At 39.9% G+C, this 21,549-nt stretch overlaps 1 protein-coding gene, 1 long non-coding RNA gene and 1 pseudogene across 2 annotated transcripts; all 3 read left to right on the top strand.

Moving 5' to 3' along the window:
• The first annotated feature begins 71 nt into the window (after positions 1–71).
• Positions 72–2,023, top strand: LOC149118413 (uncharacterized). Its single transcript, XR_016209084.1, has 2 exons — positions 72–1,081; positions 1,795–2,023. It is a non-coding gene; the product is annotated as an uncharacterized LOC149118413 (long non-coding RNA).
• A 9,257-nt stretch (positions 2,024–11,280) lies between these two features.
• Positions 11,281–14,381, top strand: LOC110062829 (E3 ubiquitin-protein ligase TRIM71-like). Its single transcript, XM_089295800.1, has one exon. The coding sequence runs from the start codon at positions 11,296–11,298 to the stop codon at positions 13,522–13,524; it is 2,229 nt and encodes a 742-aa protein (XP_089151926.1). The 5' UTR covers positions 11,281–11,295; the 3' UTR covers positions 13,525–14,381.
• Positions 14,382–18,657: 4,276 nt separating this feature from the next.
• LOC149118412 (E3 ubiquitin-protein ligase TRIM71-like) lies at positions 18,658–21,549 on the top strand (annotated as a pseudogene).

Below are 21,549 nucleotides of genomic sequence, written 5' to 3'. Positions count from 1 at the left end.
ATTTGCGCATGCCCGGCGTTTGACCGCTGTGTTTTCCCACGGCCCGCGACAGCCCGGCGGCCCGAACACAGGGTTGTGCCTAAATCCTACCGCTCAGAAGGACGAGTTTCCGAGTCGAGCAGTTTTCGGAAATTGTCGGCTATTCCAATATGGCGGACTATACCAATCACATAAATATGCGAATTGCCAGTGGTAAGACTATGTTGATCAACAGGACAAGTACGTTTTTATTCACCTGACAAGTTAAGAATAATGTGTAGAGAGTAAAGCAGTGAGTTGTTTGGCAAATGCTGTATATTTCTTTAGATCTCTTCCCGTCTAGTTCGTAAACCGTAAATTTGTACACCGGCTAACACATTACACTGTAGACGTCTTTGACTTATAATGGGCACAAGTGTTTTTAAATACGTCGTTCCTTCAGGACGAATTTTGTTATTGATTCGGCGGATCCCCGAATTCAACCTTCCTTTGCCTTGTCCCTCTGGCCGGTAGGATCTTGGAAATACTACCGACCAGTGGGACAGCTTGTGCATAAGGTAATTGGACGTAAGTCCATGCACATTTTTATTTGTAGAATAGTTTGATACATCGCTCTTTAGCCTTACACTACACTAGATTATCACTCTACAGTAATATTTCAGTCTTTTGTGATCTTGTCCCTCTGGCCGGTAGGATCTTGAAAATACTACCGGCCAGAGGGACAGCTCGTGTACAAGGTAATTGGACTTAAGTTCATGCACAGTTTTATTTGTACAATAGTTTGATACATTGCTCTTAAGTTTTATACTAGACTAGAATCACTCTACAGTTGAATCTTTTCAGTTTTCTGTGATCTTGTCCCTCTGGCTGGTAGGATCTTGAAAATACCACCGGCCAGAGGGACAGCTTGTGTGTAAGGTAATTGGACTCAAGTCGATGCACAGTTTTATTTGTAGAATAGTTTGATACCTTGTTCTTTAGTCTTACACTACATTAGATTATCACTCTACAGTAATATTTTCAGTTTTCTGTGATCTTGTCCCTCTAGCCGGTAGGATCTTGAAAATACTACCAGCCAGAGGGACAGCTGGTTGTGTATAAGGTAATTGGACTCAAGTCCATGCACAGTTTTATTTGTACAATAGCTTGATACATTGCTCTTTAGTCTTACACTACACTAGATTATCACTCTAAAGTAATAGTTCAGTTTTCTGTGATCTTGTCCCTCTGGCCGGTAAATCTTGAAAATACTACTGACCAGAGGGAGAGCTTGTGTATATTAGGTAATTGGACCTAAGTCCATGCACAGTTTAATTTGTACAATAGTTTGATACATTGCAATTTAGTCTTACACTACACTAGATTATCACTCTACAGTCATATCTTCAGTTTTCTCTGACCTTGTCCCTCTGGCTGGTAGGATCTTGAAAGTACTACCGACCAGAGGGACAGCTTGTGTATAAGGTAATTGGACTTAAGTGCATGCACATTTTCACTTGTAGAATAGTTTGAAACATTGTTCTTTAGTTTTATACCACACTAGAATGACTCTACAGTTAAATATTTTCAGTTTTCTGTGATCTTTTCCCTCTGGTCAGTGGGATCTTGAAAATACTACCGGCCAGAGGGACAGCTTGTGTGTAAGGTAATTGGATTCAAGTCCATGCACAGTTTTATTTGTACAATAGTTTGATTATTGCTCTTATTGCTTAAGTCATAAATCAGGCTTGAATATTGAGGATTCCCATTAATATGAAGGTTATCAGACACTTGATTTCAATTCCTTAATAAAATTTATTTTGCATTCACTCCAAGTGAAACAGAGTGCCAGGCAGTACTAGGACACATTTCTGACATGTCCAGTGGGCTCAAGTTGTATACATCAATATTTAATATATTATTTTGTGACTTACATACTCTGTGTAAGGATAGAGGAATCTCTTCAGGAGGATTGTTAAACTTAAAGAGTTAGATACTGTTCCTTAGCATTGAAAGACTATCTGTTTATGAAATAAACACAAATTAAAGTAACGAAAATGTCCTATTGTCTTTTTTTTGTGAATGGTGTTTACCTTTAAACAAAATAGGTTTAAGGAAATCCTTTATTTAACCAAAACGTATTGCTTATAGGACAATGACCTGACATACTCACAAAGCCACTCTCATTGCAAAATTTCTAGTCTATTTCCCTCATGTTTATTAAGCCTGTATCCTGCAAAGGATAAGTCACTTCTAAAATGAGGCTTTCTAAATAACAAGTGTAAATAAGTGTAAATAGTTAATAAGTGTAACCGCAGTTACCCTAAAAATTAGTCAGATTGAATACTTTGCCGAGTTTGCATATTTGTGCACCCATGAGTAAAATTGGGAGGGGGGGCAGGGGGGTGGGAGCCCCAGAAGAATAGGGGGCAGGAGGCAGGAGAGGAAAGGGTGGGAAATGGGAGTTCTACAAAGCCGGGAATCATTTATTAAGCATTAAAATACTTTCAAAAACAAGAACCCAAATGTTTTTTGACTTACATTTAGCTTATCTTGAGACTTCTGGACTGAAGGAAAAATTAAATCTGCCCTTGGACTGAAAAACTGAGGCCAACTTCTGGTAAAATTGGAAACCCTTTTACAGCGGTTACATCATAGGTCATCAAATGTTGTCATCTAAACTGTCAAACAACGTGAAGAGCTAGAGGAGCAAGGCTGAAGACAAAGGAAAACAGGAAAAGAAATGCCAAAGGATTGCGCAGATAAATGATAAGTATGTGTTTTGAGTGTCCTTATTTACAGGGGACGGAGCAAACTGGGGGAGGGCGGGAGTCAAGAGATAAAGGTACGGGAAGCAGGAGAACTGGGAGGTTCTGACCCGCTTTCGCCCCCCTCCCCTCCCCTCAAAAAAAAATTGTTAAACAACAGCTTAATTGAACGCGATTAAGTTTTTTAGTCAGCACACAAAACAATTATATATAAATGGAACAAATAGAGCTACAGTTGCATTAGAAAGCTTATAGGGGTCCTTATGATGTAGGTAACAGAGTCAATGATCTCCCACCCCCAGTAACTAGTCTCAGACAATGTAAATTGCACATGATGAAATTGGCATGAAATAGGCAGAAAATTCAAGTGACAAAGACTCTGGCAGCAATGTTGGATGACAAGAACAATAAACTAAGCCAATTCTTTTGTTAATGGTCATCCAACATGGCAGCAATGGCATTAGTTAGATATATGCCAGTTAGTTAGATTTATGGTAATATAAATGTGCCAGGCTCTTTGTCTGCACTTAGTCCACACAAGCTCGGGCTCTTTTCACTGAACATTTTCTTACACATTTTAATTGAATCCCTATACATAGGATACACCTATGCAAAAGAATGATTATGATTGTGGTGTCTTTGTCTGTATGGTAAGCTGTGCAAATACCATATTCTATCAATTACCATGTAATCAGCTTGGCTTGAGTTAATTCAAATCAAAGTGTTCATCTTTACCTGAACTGATCACCTGTGCTAGAGATACATTTTAAATTCATTGGTATTATCTATGTTTAGTTTCCAGAGCATCTCAGCAGGGGAGAAACTCCTAATTTCAACCAGGTATTTTGAATCAAAAGCAAGTATCAACACTTCTCATCACATGACAAAGTAATGGAAAATCAATTTAAACCAAACTACATGGATACCAACTACACATCTCCTATTCATAGTACTTTCTTGCAGAAATTCACTATGTTTGTCTTATTTTCCAGGATGACATTCCCTTTCTCCATGAAGTGATGAAAATGCAGATCTTACAGCAAATGCTACCAAACTGAAGGAATGTACATTCAAAAGAACTCAAAAGTTCTCATAAATAGTAAAATATTAATTTTGTTTGAAAAGGATTCACCTCCATATTTCCTTAATCAGTTGTACATATATATATAACAGTCTCCCTCACTAAATAAACACTCTAAATCCATCGTTCAACTTAAGATTCCACACTGATACTGGCATGTTCATTGATTCAGAATTATTGCAATGGCAACAGAGCATGAATAGACTTTTACAGACACCATGAACTTCAGTCCAATTACCTTATACACAAGCTCTCCTTCTGGCCGGTATTTTCGAGATCCTACCAGCCAGAGGGACAAGATCACAGAAAACTGAAAATATTACTGCAGAGTGATTGTAGTGTAGCATAAGAAGTAAGACTAAGCAATCAATCAAACCATTCTACAAATAAAACTGTGCATGGGCTTAAGTCCAATTACCTTATACACAAGCTGTCCTTCTGGCCGGTAGTATTTTCAAGATCCTACCAGCCAGAGGGACAAAATCACAAAAAACTGAAAACATTACTGTAGAGTGATTCTAGTGTAGTGTAAGACTAAAGAACAATGTATCAAGTCATTGTACAAATAAAACTGTGCATGGACTTGAGTCCAATTACCTTATACACAAGCAGCTGTCCCTCTGGCCAGTAGTATTTTTAAGATCCTACCAGCTAGAGGGACAAGATCACAGAAAACTGAAAATATTACTGTAGAGTGATAATCTAGTGTAGTGTAAGACTAAAGAGCAATGTATCAAACTATTCTACAAATAAAACTGTGAATTGACTTGAGTCCAATTATCTTATACACAAGCTGTCCCTCTGGCTGGTAGTATTTTCAAGATCCTACCAGCTAGAGGGACAAGATCACAGAAAACTGAAAAGATTCAACTGTAGAGTGATTCTAGTCTAGTATAAAACTTAGGAGCAATGTATCAAACTATTGTACAAATAAAACTGTGTATGAACTTGAGTCCAATTACCTTGTACACAAGCTGTCCCTCTGGCCGGTAGTATTTTCAAGATCCTACCGGCCAGAGGGACAAGATCACAGAAAACTGAAATATTACTGTAGAGTGATAATCTAGTGTAGTGTAAGGCTAAAGAGCGATGTATCAAGCTATTCTACAAATAAAAATGTGCATGGACTTAAGTCCAATTACCTTATGCACAAGCTGTCCCACTGGTCGGTAGTATTTCCAAGATCCTACCGGCCAGAGGGACAAGGCAAAGGAAGGTTGAATTCGGGGATCCGCCGAATCAATAACAAAATTCGTCCTGAAGGAACGACGTATTTAAAAACGCTTGTACCTATTGTAAGTCAAAGACGTCTACAGTGTAATGTGTTAGCCGGTGTACAAATTTACGGTTTACGAACTAGACGGGAAGAGATCTGAAATATACAGCATTTGCCGAACAACTCACTGCTTTACTCTCTACACATTATTCTTAACTTGTCAAGTGAATAAAAACGTACTTGTCTCGTTGATCAACATAGTTTTACCACTGGCAATTCGCATATTTATGTGATTGGTATAGTCCGCCATATTGGAATAGCCGACAATTTCCGAAAACTGCTCGACTCGAAAACTCGCTCCTAGTACTCCTCCGTTGTCCTTCTGAGCGGTAGGATTTAGGCACAACCCGAACACAGCGGTCAAACGTCGGGCATGCGCAAATGGGTACATATTTTGGCAGCCGCGCGCCAATTTCCCGCGCAAAAATTTGAAGGAAAACATGGGAAACAACCGGTGTCACGCAAAATTTACGAAAAAAAATTGAAAAGTTCATAGAAATCTGTAAAAGGAAAAGAAAGCAGGTAAAAGGAAAACTTAAGACTTTTCAGACACAAAGTTTACTAAGTTACCGGTATTCTGTTGATTTACCATTTTGTTTTGAGCTTTACCAAAAAGTTTATAAGTCTTGAAAAGCCGTGTCATGCTACGAGCCGACGGCGTAGTATATTTTTATTTGTTTTCATTAATCATACGATGCGTAACGTCGGAAACGGATTACAAACGGTGTGTAAAAGAAGGAAAAATGGGAGAAGAAAAAGACAATCGCAGTGATTCGGCTTAGCTCAGACGAGCTGGAAAAATTTTGGTAAGGACTGTGGGGATTCCATCCGGATCCAGGATTTGTCTGAAGCACAGGAACGAGATGAATCGAAACGACAAACGATGTTCATGTCCATCGTCATGGGGACATAGCTGACCAAAATACCGATCCCAAACCGCCTGTACCTGGTCTTTGACCAGGTGGGAAAATCTGTTCTAAACTACAAACCTGGGAAAAACTGGTGCACTAAATGCAAAGTCCAGGCGAACAAAAAATTCAAGGAGCACGGAAAATAAATACCGCGGAAAAGAAAGACCTGCAACAAGTAGAAGGTAGAACAATTTTTAACTCTTATTTCTGCTAGCTCTCGTTGTACAGGTTAAAACATAAACAAATATATAAATAACGAGGAAAATGTCATTTATAGGATGCCGATGATCCACGAAAAGAACAATGTCATGAAAATATTTTGGCCGCCTTTTAGTTGCTCGATTGCTCGCACATGCGCAGACGTTTGACCGCTGTGTTGGCGGCCCGGTGGCCCCGCCTGATTTTCCACAGTTTTTTGTCCAGCGGTAAATCCACGTACAAGCACAGATCTACATCGGGTTTGGGCGTGCAAAATGGACGACGGTGAGTTTGAATTCGGTTACCATTTAATCATTTGAATCCTTGTTTCTGTTTGTTGCATGTTGTTCAGATAAAACCGTTTCCATTCTCTGTTCATTCGTCTCTTGACAGAAACCGATAGCGCAATAGAGGACTTTCATTATCGAACAATGTAAGTTATTTTCAAACCATACTTTGAAAGTGAAAATATCATAAATAATGATATATGTGAACTGCGAATCTTTTTCTATACAGAGACATGTCGGTCTATTTACAGGAAACCCACGCCAAAAGGAGAGCGTGTTCTCAAACATTGCTTTCCGGCGCAGTTCACTATCTCATTATTTAACTTATGAAATTTTCAACCTCAAACTGTGGTTTGAAAACAACTTACATCGTTTGAGAATGGACTTCCTCTCTATCGGGTTCTGTAAAGAGATGAATAAACAGAGAATGACAACGTTTTTCACTTAGCAACATGAAACGAAAGAAAGGATCGTAAAGGATTGAAATGATTATTAAAAGGGTAAACGAATTCAAACTCACCGTCGTCCATTTTGCACGCCCATACCCGATGCAGATCTGTGCATGCGCGTGGATTAACCACGGGACAAAAAAACTGTGGAAAATCAGGATTGGGCCACTCGGGCCGCTGGGCCGTCGCGGGGCCGTGGGCCGCGGGCCTGCTTTTAGCCACCGTCTAAGAATCCACGATACGACCAGGAAACCTTTCTTTGAAATTACATTCCTTGTTTTAACTAGAATTCCATTAAAAGTGTAAAAAATACTCACCTTTTTCTCGATGTCTTCGTGGTCGTAGTCGACACCCTTCCGCTCATCCATCTTTCAGGTTTGAGATGTAACGATGTCACACATGTGGATCTGGGCACGAGATCAGGCTGCCATAGTAACGTGCTAGAGATCAAGGCTTTTTTTTTTTTTAACTTTTTCATTTATTTACTTGTTATTTTACTCGTTTCGGTCGTTTCGCTGGTTTCGTTTCGGTGGTTTCGTTTCGCTCGTTTCGGTGGTTTCATTTCGGTCGTTTCGTTTCATTGTTTCGGGTTTTAGTACATGCCTACTCAGATAGCTAGGGACTAGGAAGCATAAAGCTGATGGCTAATTGTTTACATTGTATTAGTTCTTTCTAATCGGCCAGGATAGTTCCCCGAAGTTCCGACTTTGAAGAAAAACACTTCTATGCTCATTTGCATCTCGTAAGCTTGAGGTCATTCCGCTGAAATATAACCTGCACCGAGATCTTTGTGTAACTTTGCCTATCGATTGTTTATATTATAGGAATTTAAATTTTGAAATAAAAATGAGGGGTCCCCATGCTCGTTTAGGAGCAAAAGCGCCTTGTTTATACCCATATAAATCCTTTTAATAGCACCATGATTGTAGTCACGATTGCTTGCTAAATTCACGTTTCCGACGATTACTTTTTGTTCTACACTGAGAATTGGTCCATATTTATTTTACACAGAGATATTTATTACTCAATTCAAAACAACAGGAAAAAATGATAGGTCACCATACTCGTTTGCGATAAAATGACGATTTTCCTCTATGGCGAGGTTCAGCTGTAAAGAAAAAGCCGCCACTTTTTAATGCGCGCGCTAATCACACGTGTAATTATGCGCAGTAGGGATGCGCAATGCAATACTACATCAGCACATGCGCGTACAAAACGTAAGAGATTTCCCTCCATTCTCATCCCCAGAGGCTGCACTCCCTTTGGTCAGCACCAAGAATCACGATCTCTGGCCAGGTCCGACACCGGAAGTCCGCGATTTACGGACTTCCCGTCACTCTGCGCATGTTCAGAGTCAAGTCTGACAAATCTGATTGGTTCCAGTCTCATTCTATTGTGTTTTCAAAGCCAATCAGAACCGGATTCTCATTGGACCTGTCCAGAGGTCGTGATTCTTGGCGCTGGCCAAAAGGAGCCCGGCCTCTTGGGACGAGAACGATTTCCCTCAAACTAAGCTCTCGGCCCCGGAAGGAGGGGTACTCCCAGAAAAATTGGGTGGGGGTGTGCGGCCCGCTTCCCAAAACCCTTACCCTATTCATGACCGAAATCTGCGATAGTCCCTACCCTATTTATGACCTGACCAAAAACTCAAAACCCTATTTATGACCTGACCCTTAATTAAATCAAAACCTTGTTTCAGACCTGCGTCATAATTAGCTACCTAGTTCAGACCAATGTTAAATTACCGTAAACATAATTTGTGAAGGGATTTTGTTGATTTTCTTTTCGATAATGATGCAAAGTGGCTTCATCTTAAAAACACATTCATATCAAGGGCAAAAACCATACTCTATTTATGACCAAAATGGCCAAAATCAGCTAAAATCGATACCCTATTTATGACCAAGACGGCTGAAAAACCATACCCTTTGGGGCCGCACATACCTATATAGCCAATATGAGGGAGTACCCACCCACCCACCCCCGGCGAAATAAATGCCCCTTTTCTCTTAAACGAGCACGGTGCCCCCCATTTTTTATTTCATAATTTCATTGAGGACAATATCTTCAATAACTGAGAAAAAAAATTAGCAGAAATCTATGACTACTTTTTTGGCAAATGTAATAAATTCTACAGAGGGAGACGCAACGGGCCCAACATTGCATGTCTAAATTATGTTTCTTTTATTAAAGGATAAAAAAAAATTCAGGGTATTTGAAGACATTTTTTCTGGGACGTGGTGGTACATGAATAAACAATCAAAGAAAGTCAAACTCTGCGTGTTATAACACGCTGCATTGAAAAATAATTGAGCTTATTTGTTGCGCCCTGAGATTACCAAAAGTCACCTAAATAACCGCATTTATTGTGGTGTGAAAACAAGCACGGTGACCCCCTCTTTTTATTACCTTTTTAATATTTCCTTGACCTGTAACAACTACATACCAGGTTTCAACGGAATCTATGGCGGGTTCTTTTACTAGGAAATCACCTTATAAATTGATAAGAATTTGTATCACGCCTTGCTCTAAAAAGTTAAAAGTGTATCGATCGTTTAAAATGTACGCTGGTTTCATCGTTTTGACCTAGCTTGGTGGATAAATGCTTCCTTTGGAAAAATAGTAGCTTACTTGAAAGAACTCGTGCCCGTATTATAATCCCAGCCCATCTGTAAACGGAGATACTGGGATCACTTCATTGACACATCTCTCCGAACACACTTTTTTGTAAAGAAAGCTGAAGAAACGCTGCAAATTTCGCGCTCCTGTTTTACCTCGTTCCAGGCCTCCGTTGAAGCAATCAACGAGCGAACTCGAGCGAGCGAGCTCGAGAAGTCAATTCCAAGGACCTATCCAAGGGTCGTTCCAAGGGCGTTCCAAGGACTAACTGTCGGACTAATTGAGCTCATGAGCGGTCGGCAGCACCTTTGTGCTGCCATCCTCCATATGATGCAATCGCAGGGCTTACTGTAGTTTGCGAACCGAAACGCAAATGCTTAACTACTGAACAGGCAACAAAGAATTGCCCAACCGGGCTGTGTAGCCTGCGGCCGGTGCAGCTGGACGCTTCACAAAATCTTCGATGTAGGCTCAGTACCGGCATTGTAGAATGCCTGGGACGCAGGCCAAACATTGTGTACATGGAGAACGAATGATCATCTTGCTGACTTCAGAGGTATAGGTAATATACACAGTTAACAGACACTGAATCACACTGAATGGCCGCAATACTGAAACATACGCTTTATCACGCTATTATCTAATGAACGCCAAAAGTGGAGAAACCAAAAAACATCGGCCTGAAAGGAAAATATAATTTTGTCTGAAGGGTTTAAAATCATACCAGAATGGCAATTTTACTTTCTTGAAATCCCGTCACAAAATCAAATTTTATAACTTCCCACCCCCCCCCCCCCCTCCCCCAAAAAATATATATTAATGACTTGTTCCTTGGTTATTTGTCCCATTACGGCATGCCTGGTAGAATACAGCCGGCCAGGGACAATACAGCCGATCAGGAATTAATCAAGAAAACCGTTGCGTTCAATGGACCTTTTTGACGATGCGATACAAAACCAACAGGCATAAACATATAACCACCTCAAACCGATTAACTAAATAAACCCGTGAACACTGAGGCTCTAGCTGGAAGGGTCTGACTGCGGCTTGAAAAGCCAACAAAGAACTGGCTGAGAGTGAAGTGGCCGAGGGGAAATGTCACCAGGCATAAACATAAAGCCACCTCCGTAGACCAGTTTATCATAATAAACAATTAAACCGATTTAGTTTCATAGGAATCTGTTGGCTGGTTGCAAACGCATGAAATGTGGGACCCAAACTTGCCAATTATAACAAAGAAATGTATGACATGGGGAAGCGCTTGAGGACTTATACAACAATGTTGACCGCATACAAGTAACTTCCTCCTAGTCATGATAGGTCATGATATCCTCCAGTCTTCTTTTCATTCAGTCCCTCATGGATAACGAATAGGATGCACAATCTTTAATTTGAGAAAGTTTTTGAGAAAATTCATTTTAAATCCACATTCTACTCGACAATGCAAAGTAAGCATGATATGATTGGAAAGAAGTCAATTCTATCAAGCTACAGCAGAGCGCACAGCCACTGTGATGGCAGGTCACCAGCAGTAACCCAAAATAGTCTCTTTAATCAGAATCAAAAGAATTTCTCTTTGACATTTGCATGAAGCTTATATTTGTGAATAAAATTGTTTTGATAAGCGTTTTTGGTCCAGGGTTGTACAAAAACTGTTTGAGTCACTCATGGTTTGATACAAGATCACGATGCCGTGACAAAATTTGATCCAAATTTTTAATGTTATTAATATCCAGAAGTGACGTCATATGAACAGACAATCAACAGCACCCAGTTCTTTATTGATCAGCAACATGGATGTTGAACAACTGTTTACAAATCTCAGGAAAGAAGCTGAGTGTCCACTGTGTTTAGAAACAGTCAACGATCCCAAGACGCTGCCATGCTTACACTCATTTTGTCTGCTGTGTCTTAACAAACACGCACTGCATGCAAGAAAACAGCGACAAACAACAATCAAATGTCTGGTTTGCTTGACTTGCTTCCAAATTCCTGAAGGAGACACGTTTGGCGGCCTTCCCACATCTTTTCATCTCAATCGATTGGTGGATCTCCTAGCTCTGAGAGATGGCAGCGCAGAGGCCCAAGGATGCAGGAGTTGCAATGAAAACAAAACTGCAACTTGCTACTGTTTTGCGTGCCAGAACTTTCTATGTGCATCTTGTTTTGAAGCTCATCAACGCCTGAAGGCCACAAGAGGTCACCGAAATATCTTGGTCGAGAATTTGCAAGCGCAAGATGTTCAAGAATTGATCCGAAGACCTGTCATGTGTTCACAGCAATACCACGAAGATCAAACACTTGAATATTATTGCGAAGAATGCAAGGTCTGTATTTGCCACAAGTGCAGTGTGGTGAGTCATAATCGTCACTCCATGGTGGATATGCAGAAGGCCGCAGACGAACACAAGATGCAAATTTCGGATGCCCTGGAGAAGGTCAAAACAGAAGTTGCTGTTTATGAAAACCACATGAAGGAAGAGCAAGAGTTGATGGACAAAAGCGAACTGGAAATATCTGCCGCCCAGAGAAAGATGGTAGAGACGGTGGACAATTGTATTCGAATTTTAACAGAGCACAAATTGTACATGAACGCCAAGTTTGATGAAATTAATCAAGCACAACAAAAGGCTCACGAAACACAACTAGAAAACTTTCGGTTTGCTGTTACTCAGTTGAAAAGTTCTGTTGAAAAAGGCGAGAATATCTTAGAAAGAAACATTAACGCTGAAATTTTACAAACAAAACAAGTCATCATTGGACGCTGCGAGGAACTTTTGAACGCAAGAAAACCTGAAATTTATAAACCACCACATGTACGTTACATGGTGGAAAATATAACGACCATTTGCGATCGAGTTATTGTAAGTAACACGAATTCTTCATTGTCGATAGTGGAAGGACATTGTGACAAAGACACAGAAGAAAAGACTCAAACAAGTTTTACGATTATGACCAGAGATTCAAATGGAATACAGTGTTATAACGAAGATGATCACATCAAAGTCGACATTGAAACTCCAACAGGAAGTAAATCGACCACAGAACTTACAGACAGCAAAGATAGCAAGTACACAGTGACGTATAGGCCAGAATGTGTTGGACAATATAGAGTGGGGATTGAGATTAATGGTCAGCCGCTGACTGGTAGTCCCTGGAGTGCTCAAGTTATCCCACATCAACATAAATTTTTGTTTAAATTTGGTTCCTATGGCAATGGACCAGGACAGTTTAAAATGCCTTATAATATTGCTGTGAGTGAAAAAACTGGAACCATTGCTGTAGCAGACTATGAAAATAAAAGAATTCAATTGTTTAGCTGTGATGGAAGTTTTCTGAGGGCGATAAAACTAAAGAATAACTGTTCTAATGTTGCATTTACCAAGTCTGGTGACATCATTGCCGTTGTCCTTAGACATGATCATAAGATTTTTCTGTTCACTGAAAGTGGTCAGTTTATCAAACATATCAACGATGAACACCTTAAGATACCGTTTCACGTCTCTGTTGGATTTGATGGCCGCATAATCGCATGTGACTGGAAGAGCAATGAAATCAGGGTCACCTCCCCTGACGGAATGCAGTTGCTACAATCCTTTCGTGCCTCAGACCGTGACGAGTCCCTGTGGTGTGCTGTTTATCATCAAGACAGATTCTTTGTCTCTGATGCTAATGCCAATTGCATTAAGGTGTTCAGCAAGGAAGGAAAGTTTCTTTACAGTATTGGCAGCGAGGGGTCTGGTGACGGACAGTTAGATAATCCTCTTGGACTTGCAGTCGACAAGTTTAATAATCTAATCGTTTGCGATCGAGAGAACAGCAGACTGCAAATTTTCAGGCTGGACGGAGCGTTTGTCACTAAGATAGAAGAATATTTCTATACGAATGACACGGCTCCTAAGTATGTCGCCGTGTCAAATGATGGACATGTTTTTGTCGCTGATACCTTGAAACACTGTGTTTATGTTTTTCAGTAGTGCTGTGAGGGTGAACAAAGTCGGGATTTGCTGATGAGAGATGCTCATCTGAGAAATCATTCCTAATTCCTTTGGTTCCACATAAAATAAACCCACTTCACTACATTTAAAGACAAAACTCAAAATTCTTTGGTGAATTGTATGTCAACGCCACCTAAAGTTTTATCATTCAGAGATCTTCCGTAGATAGTAGTATAGCTCGGTGTGCATAAATTAGTAAGTGTTATGATGGATTGTTCAGACTTTGTACTTAAAATAGTTGTCAGATTTTGCAAGATTTATAAGTTATCAAACGCGGTGTGTTGTAGTCGACTCTCAACAAGGCCAGCTCCCAGTTGGCTTGATAGCTTAAATGATAGAGCACTGCACCGGGACGGAGAGGTTATGAGTTCCAATCCCGCTCAACTGCCTAAAGTTTCGTACGTAACTAAGATGATCTCCCACGTCTTGAAAAATATGTTATAATCAAAGCTGTGAACTTAGTCATTTATTATCATCTTTGTTAATTTAATAAGGTGCTTAAATTCTGATAATTGCCATGTACACTGTCAGGCTAACAATTTTAACTTGATGTTACTGATGTTTTCAGTTAAATTTGATTACGATGTGTAATTTTTTAATGACTGTCTAATTTCTCGCGCGCTGATTGGCTCATTTTTATCAATAATAAGAGTGCAGACGGATAAAATTTTAATTTATGCAAGCTTTCAAGTTCAACTTTCAGCTGTCGAACTGTCAAACTTTTTAACCAATGAGGTTTTATGGACTTTTTTAAGTAGCCAATCAAAAAGCGAGATAAGCTATTGACATTGTTCGCGTCATTTTGAATAAAATTCGCTTATCTTTGTTTACGGCAAGTTTACGGCGTCTTTTCCCCTCATTTATTCCCAGCATTTGACCATATGCATTTTGGGGTCTTGTTATTGTAAAAAACAAATTGACATCAGTTTTTTATGCGTCTGTCCTTTTATTGATGATAAATTTCGACATAAAATTGTCAAAGTTTACTGCGGAATCACTCGCCTGCGGCTCGTGGTTCCACAGCCACTTTGACAATGTTATGACGCAATTTATCATCAATAAGAGGACGGACGTATAAAAAACTGACGTCAATTCGTTAAATACCATTTTGCCTGAACATTCGTATCAACAATGAAACAACTAGTCACTAGTGGGATCTCTCAACCTTTTCTGTAATGATCGCAACGATGGCGGCGACGGTAACGATCGCAGTGATAATATGGAGATCAATCTTTTCGGGTTATGGCTTGTTTCGTTCTGTTTGCGTTTTTACAATATGAAAGACAGAATCAAAACCCTGGCCCCTTGCTCGTGACACCCCCACTTAGATCCCTCCTTGGTCTTTGCAAGACCTATTAGCCGTACTGTTCTCCCGAATTCGCTTGGGCATCTCTGATATGTTATTACCATGCATTGTTAAGTTGACCAGAGAATGTCTCGTAATGGGACTTTGGTGATGTTCATACTCATTACTGATTGACGGGACGGGCGGGGTGGAGGAAAGGTCGGAGGGTGGGGAAGAAAGAGAGACCTAGCAGACGCATAGTTCAAAAGTTTAACACCTTCCCCTTCCATCAACCGCTACACGCCTAGCATCACTGTTTTTTTTTTTCCATCAGCTACCGAAAAATCAAATGGCCAACTTGCTTGATTATCTACAGGTGTAGCTATAGAATAAGCTTGTTTTTCCTCTCAACTTTTCTAAATCATTTATAGATATGCGCACGAAGTCAAATCTGACAGTTTAGAAAAAGCCCAACAAATCTACTACCTGATAACATAGCAGACAGTTAAGGGCGTCACGTTTTTATACTAGACAGGTTTAACGTCTCAAACATTAAAGGCGACTGATAGGAGCGCCGTTCAGACGCTCTTAAAAGAAGACGTTAAAGTAGACATACGTTGAAATCGTCTTCCTTGTGATCAACATTTATGCATCCATCAGGGAGTACTCTTAACCGGTGAAACTAATTTACGAGTTAGTGAATGGCCGATTGCAAAATTATTGTTGACGTTTTCACTAATTTTGTTTTTCTCATTAACAGCATTTGACATTTTAAATCCAGCTTTTTTTATATTGTATGTAAATTTGGCAAGCAACTGTGGCATTCCAATTGGTTGTGATTTAGCTTGTGATTTCATGAGAAATTAAATCTATTTTATCCACAAAAATCCCAATACTGCATGAATAGGATTAACAGCTAAATCTTTTAATATCGCATGCAGATTGGCTTTCACACTCTTAATGCCCATGTATATATCTGATTGTCAAATCTCAAAAAAAAGCCAAAAATGCGTGGCTCGAACACCGCTGTTAAATATAAGGTTTTGCATTTGGTCTTCACACTGCAAAACTATCCGTCCGTTTGTAAGATTGAATCCACTCAAATAAAATAACATAATTTTGAGCTTTACATTTCGCCCTCTTTCACTGCTATCGCCTCTTTTTCCCGCGTTCATTTTCGCTTGAGTTTAGTTTTAGTATTGAAGAGTTGTGATTTAGGGAACGTTTATATTTACAAACAATATTACTTAAACTAGCTGCCTTCAAATCTACAATATTAACAGCTTCGAATATATACAGAGATCTGAGGTGTTGTATGGAAAGCTCTTTAGAAATCAGATGAACGAGCATAAAGCTTTATTTGCGTTTGTTTTTTTTCTTCTTTTTTTTTTTGCCGTTAACATCCGCTTCAAAATTTAGTGTTCCAATTTTTAGAACTGTGATGTTGTGTTTGCGTTTCGCACTTCTTTCCTATCTAGGATTCAGTTTTGCGCGAGTGAGTTACATGCCAGAAGTAGGACAGGGTGATTACCACGGCATACTTGGTGTGCCAGCTTGTCTTGTGGTTTTGCCCCTTCTACAGAATCGGGGACAAGATGGGCTAAATCTATGATGCCAATGAATGGTCATGAATCGCTTCAGTATAGAAGTCATTGGAATTAATTAAACACGAAGGAAAGCAAAAAGCCCTCCCCACCCTTCCCCCTCCCAGCCACACCTTGTGCTTGATCAGAACAAGTAGCCTTAGTGTTTACATCAATAAGGACGGAAATTATTGTTTGATATCAACCTCAACATGTTCAAGGTTCCGTAATTGGGTACTTTATATCAGGTCAGAAACCAGATGGGTTTCTGATAATTTGAATAAATGAAGACTCTACAAATTATCAAACTGATCTTGTACCGGCACAGAGCCATTAGGACAAGGAAGTATCTAGTTGATGGCAGATGGCATGTTTACATTATTCATTCTTTCTAATCGGGTTAGGTCCCCAGCGTACCGGCTTTAAAAAAAGCGCCCCAATCTATGCTTATTTGCATCTCATATTTGCCTTGTTTGAAAAAGTTGGAAGTGCATGACGTTAATCGCGCGTTAATCGTCGTTAATATGTGTAGATTTCATCATTTCGGTGGCCTCGTGTTTTCTGAGCTTGACTCCGGAGCGAGTGGTCCGGGATCGAGCCCTGGCCGGGGACATTGTGTTGCGTTCTTGGGCAAGACACTTTACTCTCACAGTGCCTCTCTCCACCCAGGTATATAAATGAGTACCGACGAATTTAATGCTGAAGGGTAACCTTACCATGGACTAACATCCCATCCAGGGAGGAGTAGAAATACTACTAGTCGCTTCAAGCTACTGAAACCGGGATAAGCTCCGGCCTGATGAGCCACTTGGCTCGTATGCAGACTCACCTACAAATTATCAAACTGATCTTGTACTCAGATAGCCATTAGGACAAGGAAGTATAAAGTTGATGGCTTGTTTACATTATTAGTTCTTTCTAAGGGACGGACCATTAGAAAAATGATGGAGGGGGTGAGGAAAAAGCAAAACAAATTCAGGCAAGGGAAGGTGACTAAAAAAATAAATCGTGAAAAGAAGAAGTGAAGAAAAAAATATATTTTAGGTTTCTGGCAAAGTAAATGACGCATTATCATTCACGTCCAGTCGATACATTAAATTTATGGGCTGAAAATCGTGGAAAACGCACCAAAAATGCTTCAATTTTGCAAAATTTTCTTGGGGGGTGGGGCATGCCCCTAGACCCTCCCCCCCCCTATTTGAATAGACCCTTTCACCCCATCATTTGCAACTGGACTCAAAGAACCCTTAAGCTTAAACCTTGATTCACTGCTTGCCAAGAAGGAATTTTATTACAAGGGTAATGAATCTATAAAATTGTTATTTTAACCTGAACATCAAGCCAAAACAGCACTGCAGCCCCATTTTAGGCAATAGCACTTGGATGTGTCTGATCCTTGGTTATGTTTCCCCCGAGTATAATTTTCACAGGAAAGCAAAACGACTGTGTGAAAGTTAGAAAATATTTGTTTTAAACTTGAAATCTATTCCAGGCATTTCGATTGTGGCGAGTGTCAAGATTAAAAACAAATTCGTGCAGGGGACTTGCCCCCCAAAAAATCCTGCAAAGGCAAGGGCCATGAAAAAAATTCAATTGTCATTAATATTAATTGTTGTTAATATACGCAGATTTCATCGTTTTGACCTAGCTGGTAGATAAATGCTTCGTTTGGGAAAATTAGCAGCTTACTTAAAAGAGGTGTTAAAAGAATTACCTTGTCAGTTTGCCACTTGCAAATTTAGCGCTCCTGTTTGCCTCGTTCAATGACTCCGTCGAACAATCGACGAGAGAACGGAGACCGCGGTGACAATGCATGCACAATCAGTTAGTTTTAAGATCCTTTTCTTTCAAGAAAATTCCCTCAAATCCACATTTCACGCAAGAATGTAAACTAAACATGATATGACTGGCGAAAAGTCAATTATATCAACTTACAGTAGTAGGCACAGCCATTGTGATGGCGGGGTCACCATAATCAACCAGCAGAAACACAACAGAGCACAAAATACACTTCTTTTATCAGTATGAAAAAAAATTCTCTTTGTCATTTGCATAAATCTTACGTTTGTAAATAAAATTGTTTAAATGTATGTTTTTGGCCTAAGGGTGAATAAAAACTGTCTGACACAACCCTGGCTCATGACAGGATCACGATGTCGTGACAAATTTTGATCCAAATTTTTAATGTTATTAATATCCAGAGGTGACGTCACGTGAACAGACAATCAACCACACCCAGAAGTTTATTGATCAGCAACATGGATGTTGAACAACTGTTTAGAAATCTCAGGAAAGAAGCTGAGTGTCCGTTGTGTTTAGAAACAGTCAACGATCCCAAGACACTACCATGCTTACACTCATTTTGTCTGCTGTGTCTCAACAAACACGCACTCTATGCAAGAAGACAGCGGCAAACAACAATCAAATGTCCGGTTTGCTTGACTTGCTTCCAAATTCCTGAAGGAGACACGTTTGGCGGCCTTCCCACATCTTTTCATCTCAATCGATTGGTGGATCTCCTAGCTCTGAGAGATGGCAGCGCAGAGGCCCAGAGATGCAGCAGTTGCGATGAAAACAACATTGCAACTCGCTACTGCTTTGTGTGCCAAAACTTTCTATGTGCATCTTGTTTTGAAGCTCATCAACGCCTGAAAGCCACAAGAGGTCGAGAATTTGCGAGCGCAAGATGTTCAAGAATTAATCAGAAGACCTGTCATGTGTTCACAGCAATACCACGAAGATCAAACACTTGAATATTATTGCGAAGAATGTAAGGTCTGTATTTGCCACAAGTGCAGTGTGGTGAGTCATAATCGTCACTCCATGGTGGATATGCAGAAGGCCGCAGACGAACACAAGATGCAAATTTCGGATGCCCTGGAGAAGGTCAAAACAGAAGTTGCTGTTTATGAAAACCAAATGAAGAAAGAGCAAGAGTTGATGGACAAAAGCGAACTGGAAATATCTGCCGCCCAAAGAAAGATGACAGAAACGGTGGACAATTGTATTCGAATTTTAGCAGAGCACAAATTGACCATGAACGCCAAGTTTGATGAAATTAATCAAGCACAGCAAAAGGCTCACGAAACACAACTAGAAAACTTTCGGTTTGCTGTTACTCAGTTGAAAAGTTCTGTTGAACAAGGCGAGAATATCTTAGAAAGAAACATTAATGCTGAAATTTTACAAACGAAACAAGTCATCATTGGACGCTGCGAGGAACTTTTGAACGCAAGAAAACCTGAAATGTATAAACCTCCCCATGTACATTACATGGTACAAAATATAACGACCATTTGCGATCGAGTTATTGTAAGTAACACAGATTCTTCATTGTCGATAGTTGAAGGACATTGTGACAAAGACACAGAAGAAAAGACTGAAACAAGTTTTACGATTATGACCAGAGATTCAAATGGAATACAGTGTTATAACGAAGATGATCACATCAAAGTCGACATTGAAACTCCAACAAGAAGAAAATCGACCACAGACATTACAGACAGCAAAGATGGCAAGTACACTGTGATGTACAGGCCAGAATGTGTTGGGCAATATAGTGTGGGGATTGAGATTAATGGTCAGCCGCTGACTGGTAGTCCCTGGAGTGCTCAAGTTGTCCCACATCAATATAAATTGTTGTTTAAATTTGGTTCCCATGGCACTGGACCAGGACAGTTTGATAAGCCTTCAGATATTGCCGTTAGTGAAAAAACTGGAACCATTGCCGTGGCAGACTATGAGAATAAAAGGATTCAACTGTTTAGCTCTGACGGAAATTATTTGAGGGAGATAAAACTAAAGAACAAGTGTTTCACAGTAGCATTTACCAAGTCTGGTGACATCATAGCCATTGTCCTTGAGGATGATCATAAGATTTCTTTGTTCACTGAACGTGGCCAGTTTATCAAACACATCAACGATGAACACCTAGAGATTCCGTTTAACGTGTCTCTTGGAAATGACGGCGGTATAATCGCATGTGACTGAAAGAGCAATGAAATCAGGGTCATCTCCCCTGACGGGATGCAGTTGCTACAATCCTTTCGTACCTCAGACTCCGGTGACCATTCCCTGTGTTGTGCTGTTTATCACCAGGACAGATTCGTTGTCTCTGATTATAACGCCAATTGCATTAAGGTGTTTAGCAAGGAAGGAAAGTTCCTTTACAATATTGGCAGTCAGGGGACTGGTGACGGACAGTTAAATCATCCTATTGGACTCGCAATCGACAAGTTTAATAATCTAATCGTTTGCGATGAAGAGAACAAAAGACTGCAAATTTTCAGACTGGACGGAACGTTTGTCACTGAGATAGTAGAACATTTATTTAAGGGCGTCAGGGCTCCTACCTATGTCGCCGTGTCAAATGACGGACATGTTTTGGTCACTGATTTCTGGAATAACTGTGTTCATGTTTTTCAGTAGTGCATCTGAGAAAACTATTTTCCTTTGGAAAGCAATTCATTGGTTCCACATAAAGTAAACCCATTTTATTGTATTGAAAGACAAAATTCGAAATTCTATGGTGAATTGTGTATCGAAAGACAAAATTTGAAATTGTATAGTGAATTGTGTATCAACGCCACCTAAAGTTCTATCATTCAGAGATCCTCCTAAAATAGTAGTATATAATTTGCTGTGCACGAACATTTGTGACAGCGTTCCGATAGATCAGAAGTGCGAACCTGATCTGATTATGATAGTTCGGACTTTTTACTTTCATATAGTTGAAAGATTTATGAGTTATCAAACTTGGTAAGTTAGAGTGGAGTCTCAACAACACCAGCTCCCAGTTGGCTTGATAGCTCAGTTGGTAGAGCACTGCACCGGTATCGCAGAGGTTATGAGTTGAAACTAGCTCGAGCCTGAGGTTATGAGTTGCAAACTCACTCAGGCCTGAATTTTCTCCAGGCTTTATTTTTGCAACTGCCTGGAAGTGCGAACAATAACTAAGATGATCTCTTATGTCGTTAAAAAAAATGTAGGATCACCGCTGTGAACTGAGTCATTTATTATCATCTTTGTTAATTAAGTTGCTTAAATGCTAATAATTACCATGTACATTGTAAAGCTAAGCCTTTTAACTTGCTGTAAATGAAGTTTTGAAATTAATTATGATGTGTGAATACCATT

The sequence above is a fragment of the Orbicella faveolata genome, unplaced genomic scaffold (assembly GCF_042242905.1).
Source record: "Orbicella faveolata isolate gen_17 unplaced genomic scaffold, um_ofav_v1 contig_1, whole genome shotgun sequence".
In the NCBI taxonomy this organism is placed as follows: domain Eukaryota; kingdom Metazoa; phylum Cnidaria; class Anthozoa; order Scleractinia; family Merulinidae; genus Orbicella; species Orbicella faveolata.
Note: the sequence above shows the minus strand (reverse complement) of the source record. Positions and strands in the feature narration are given on the sequence as shown.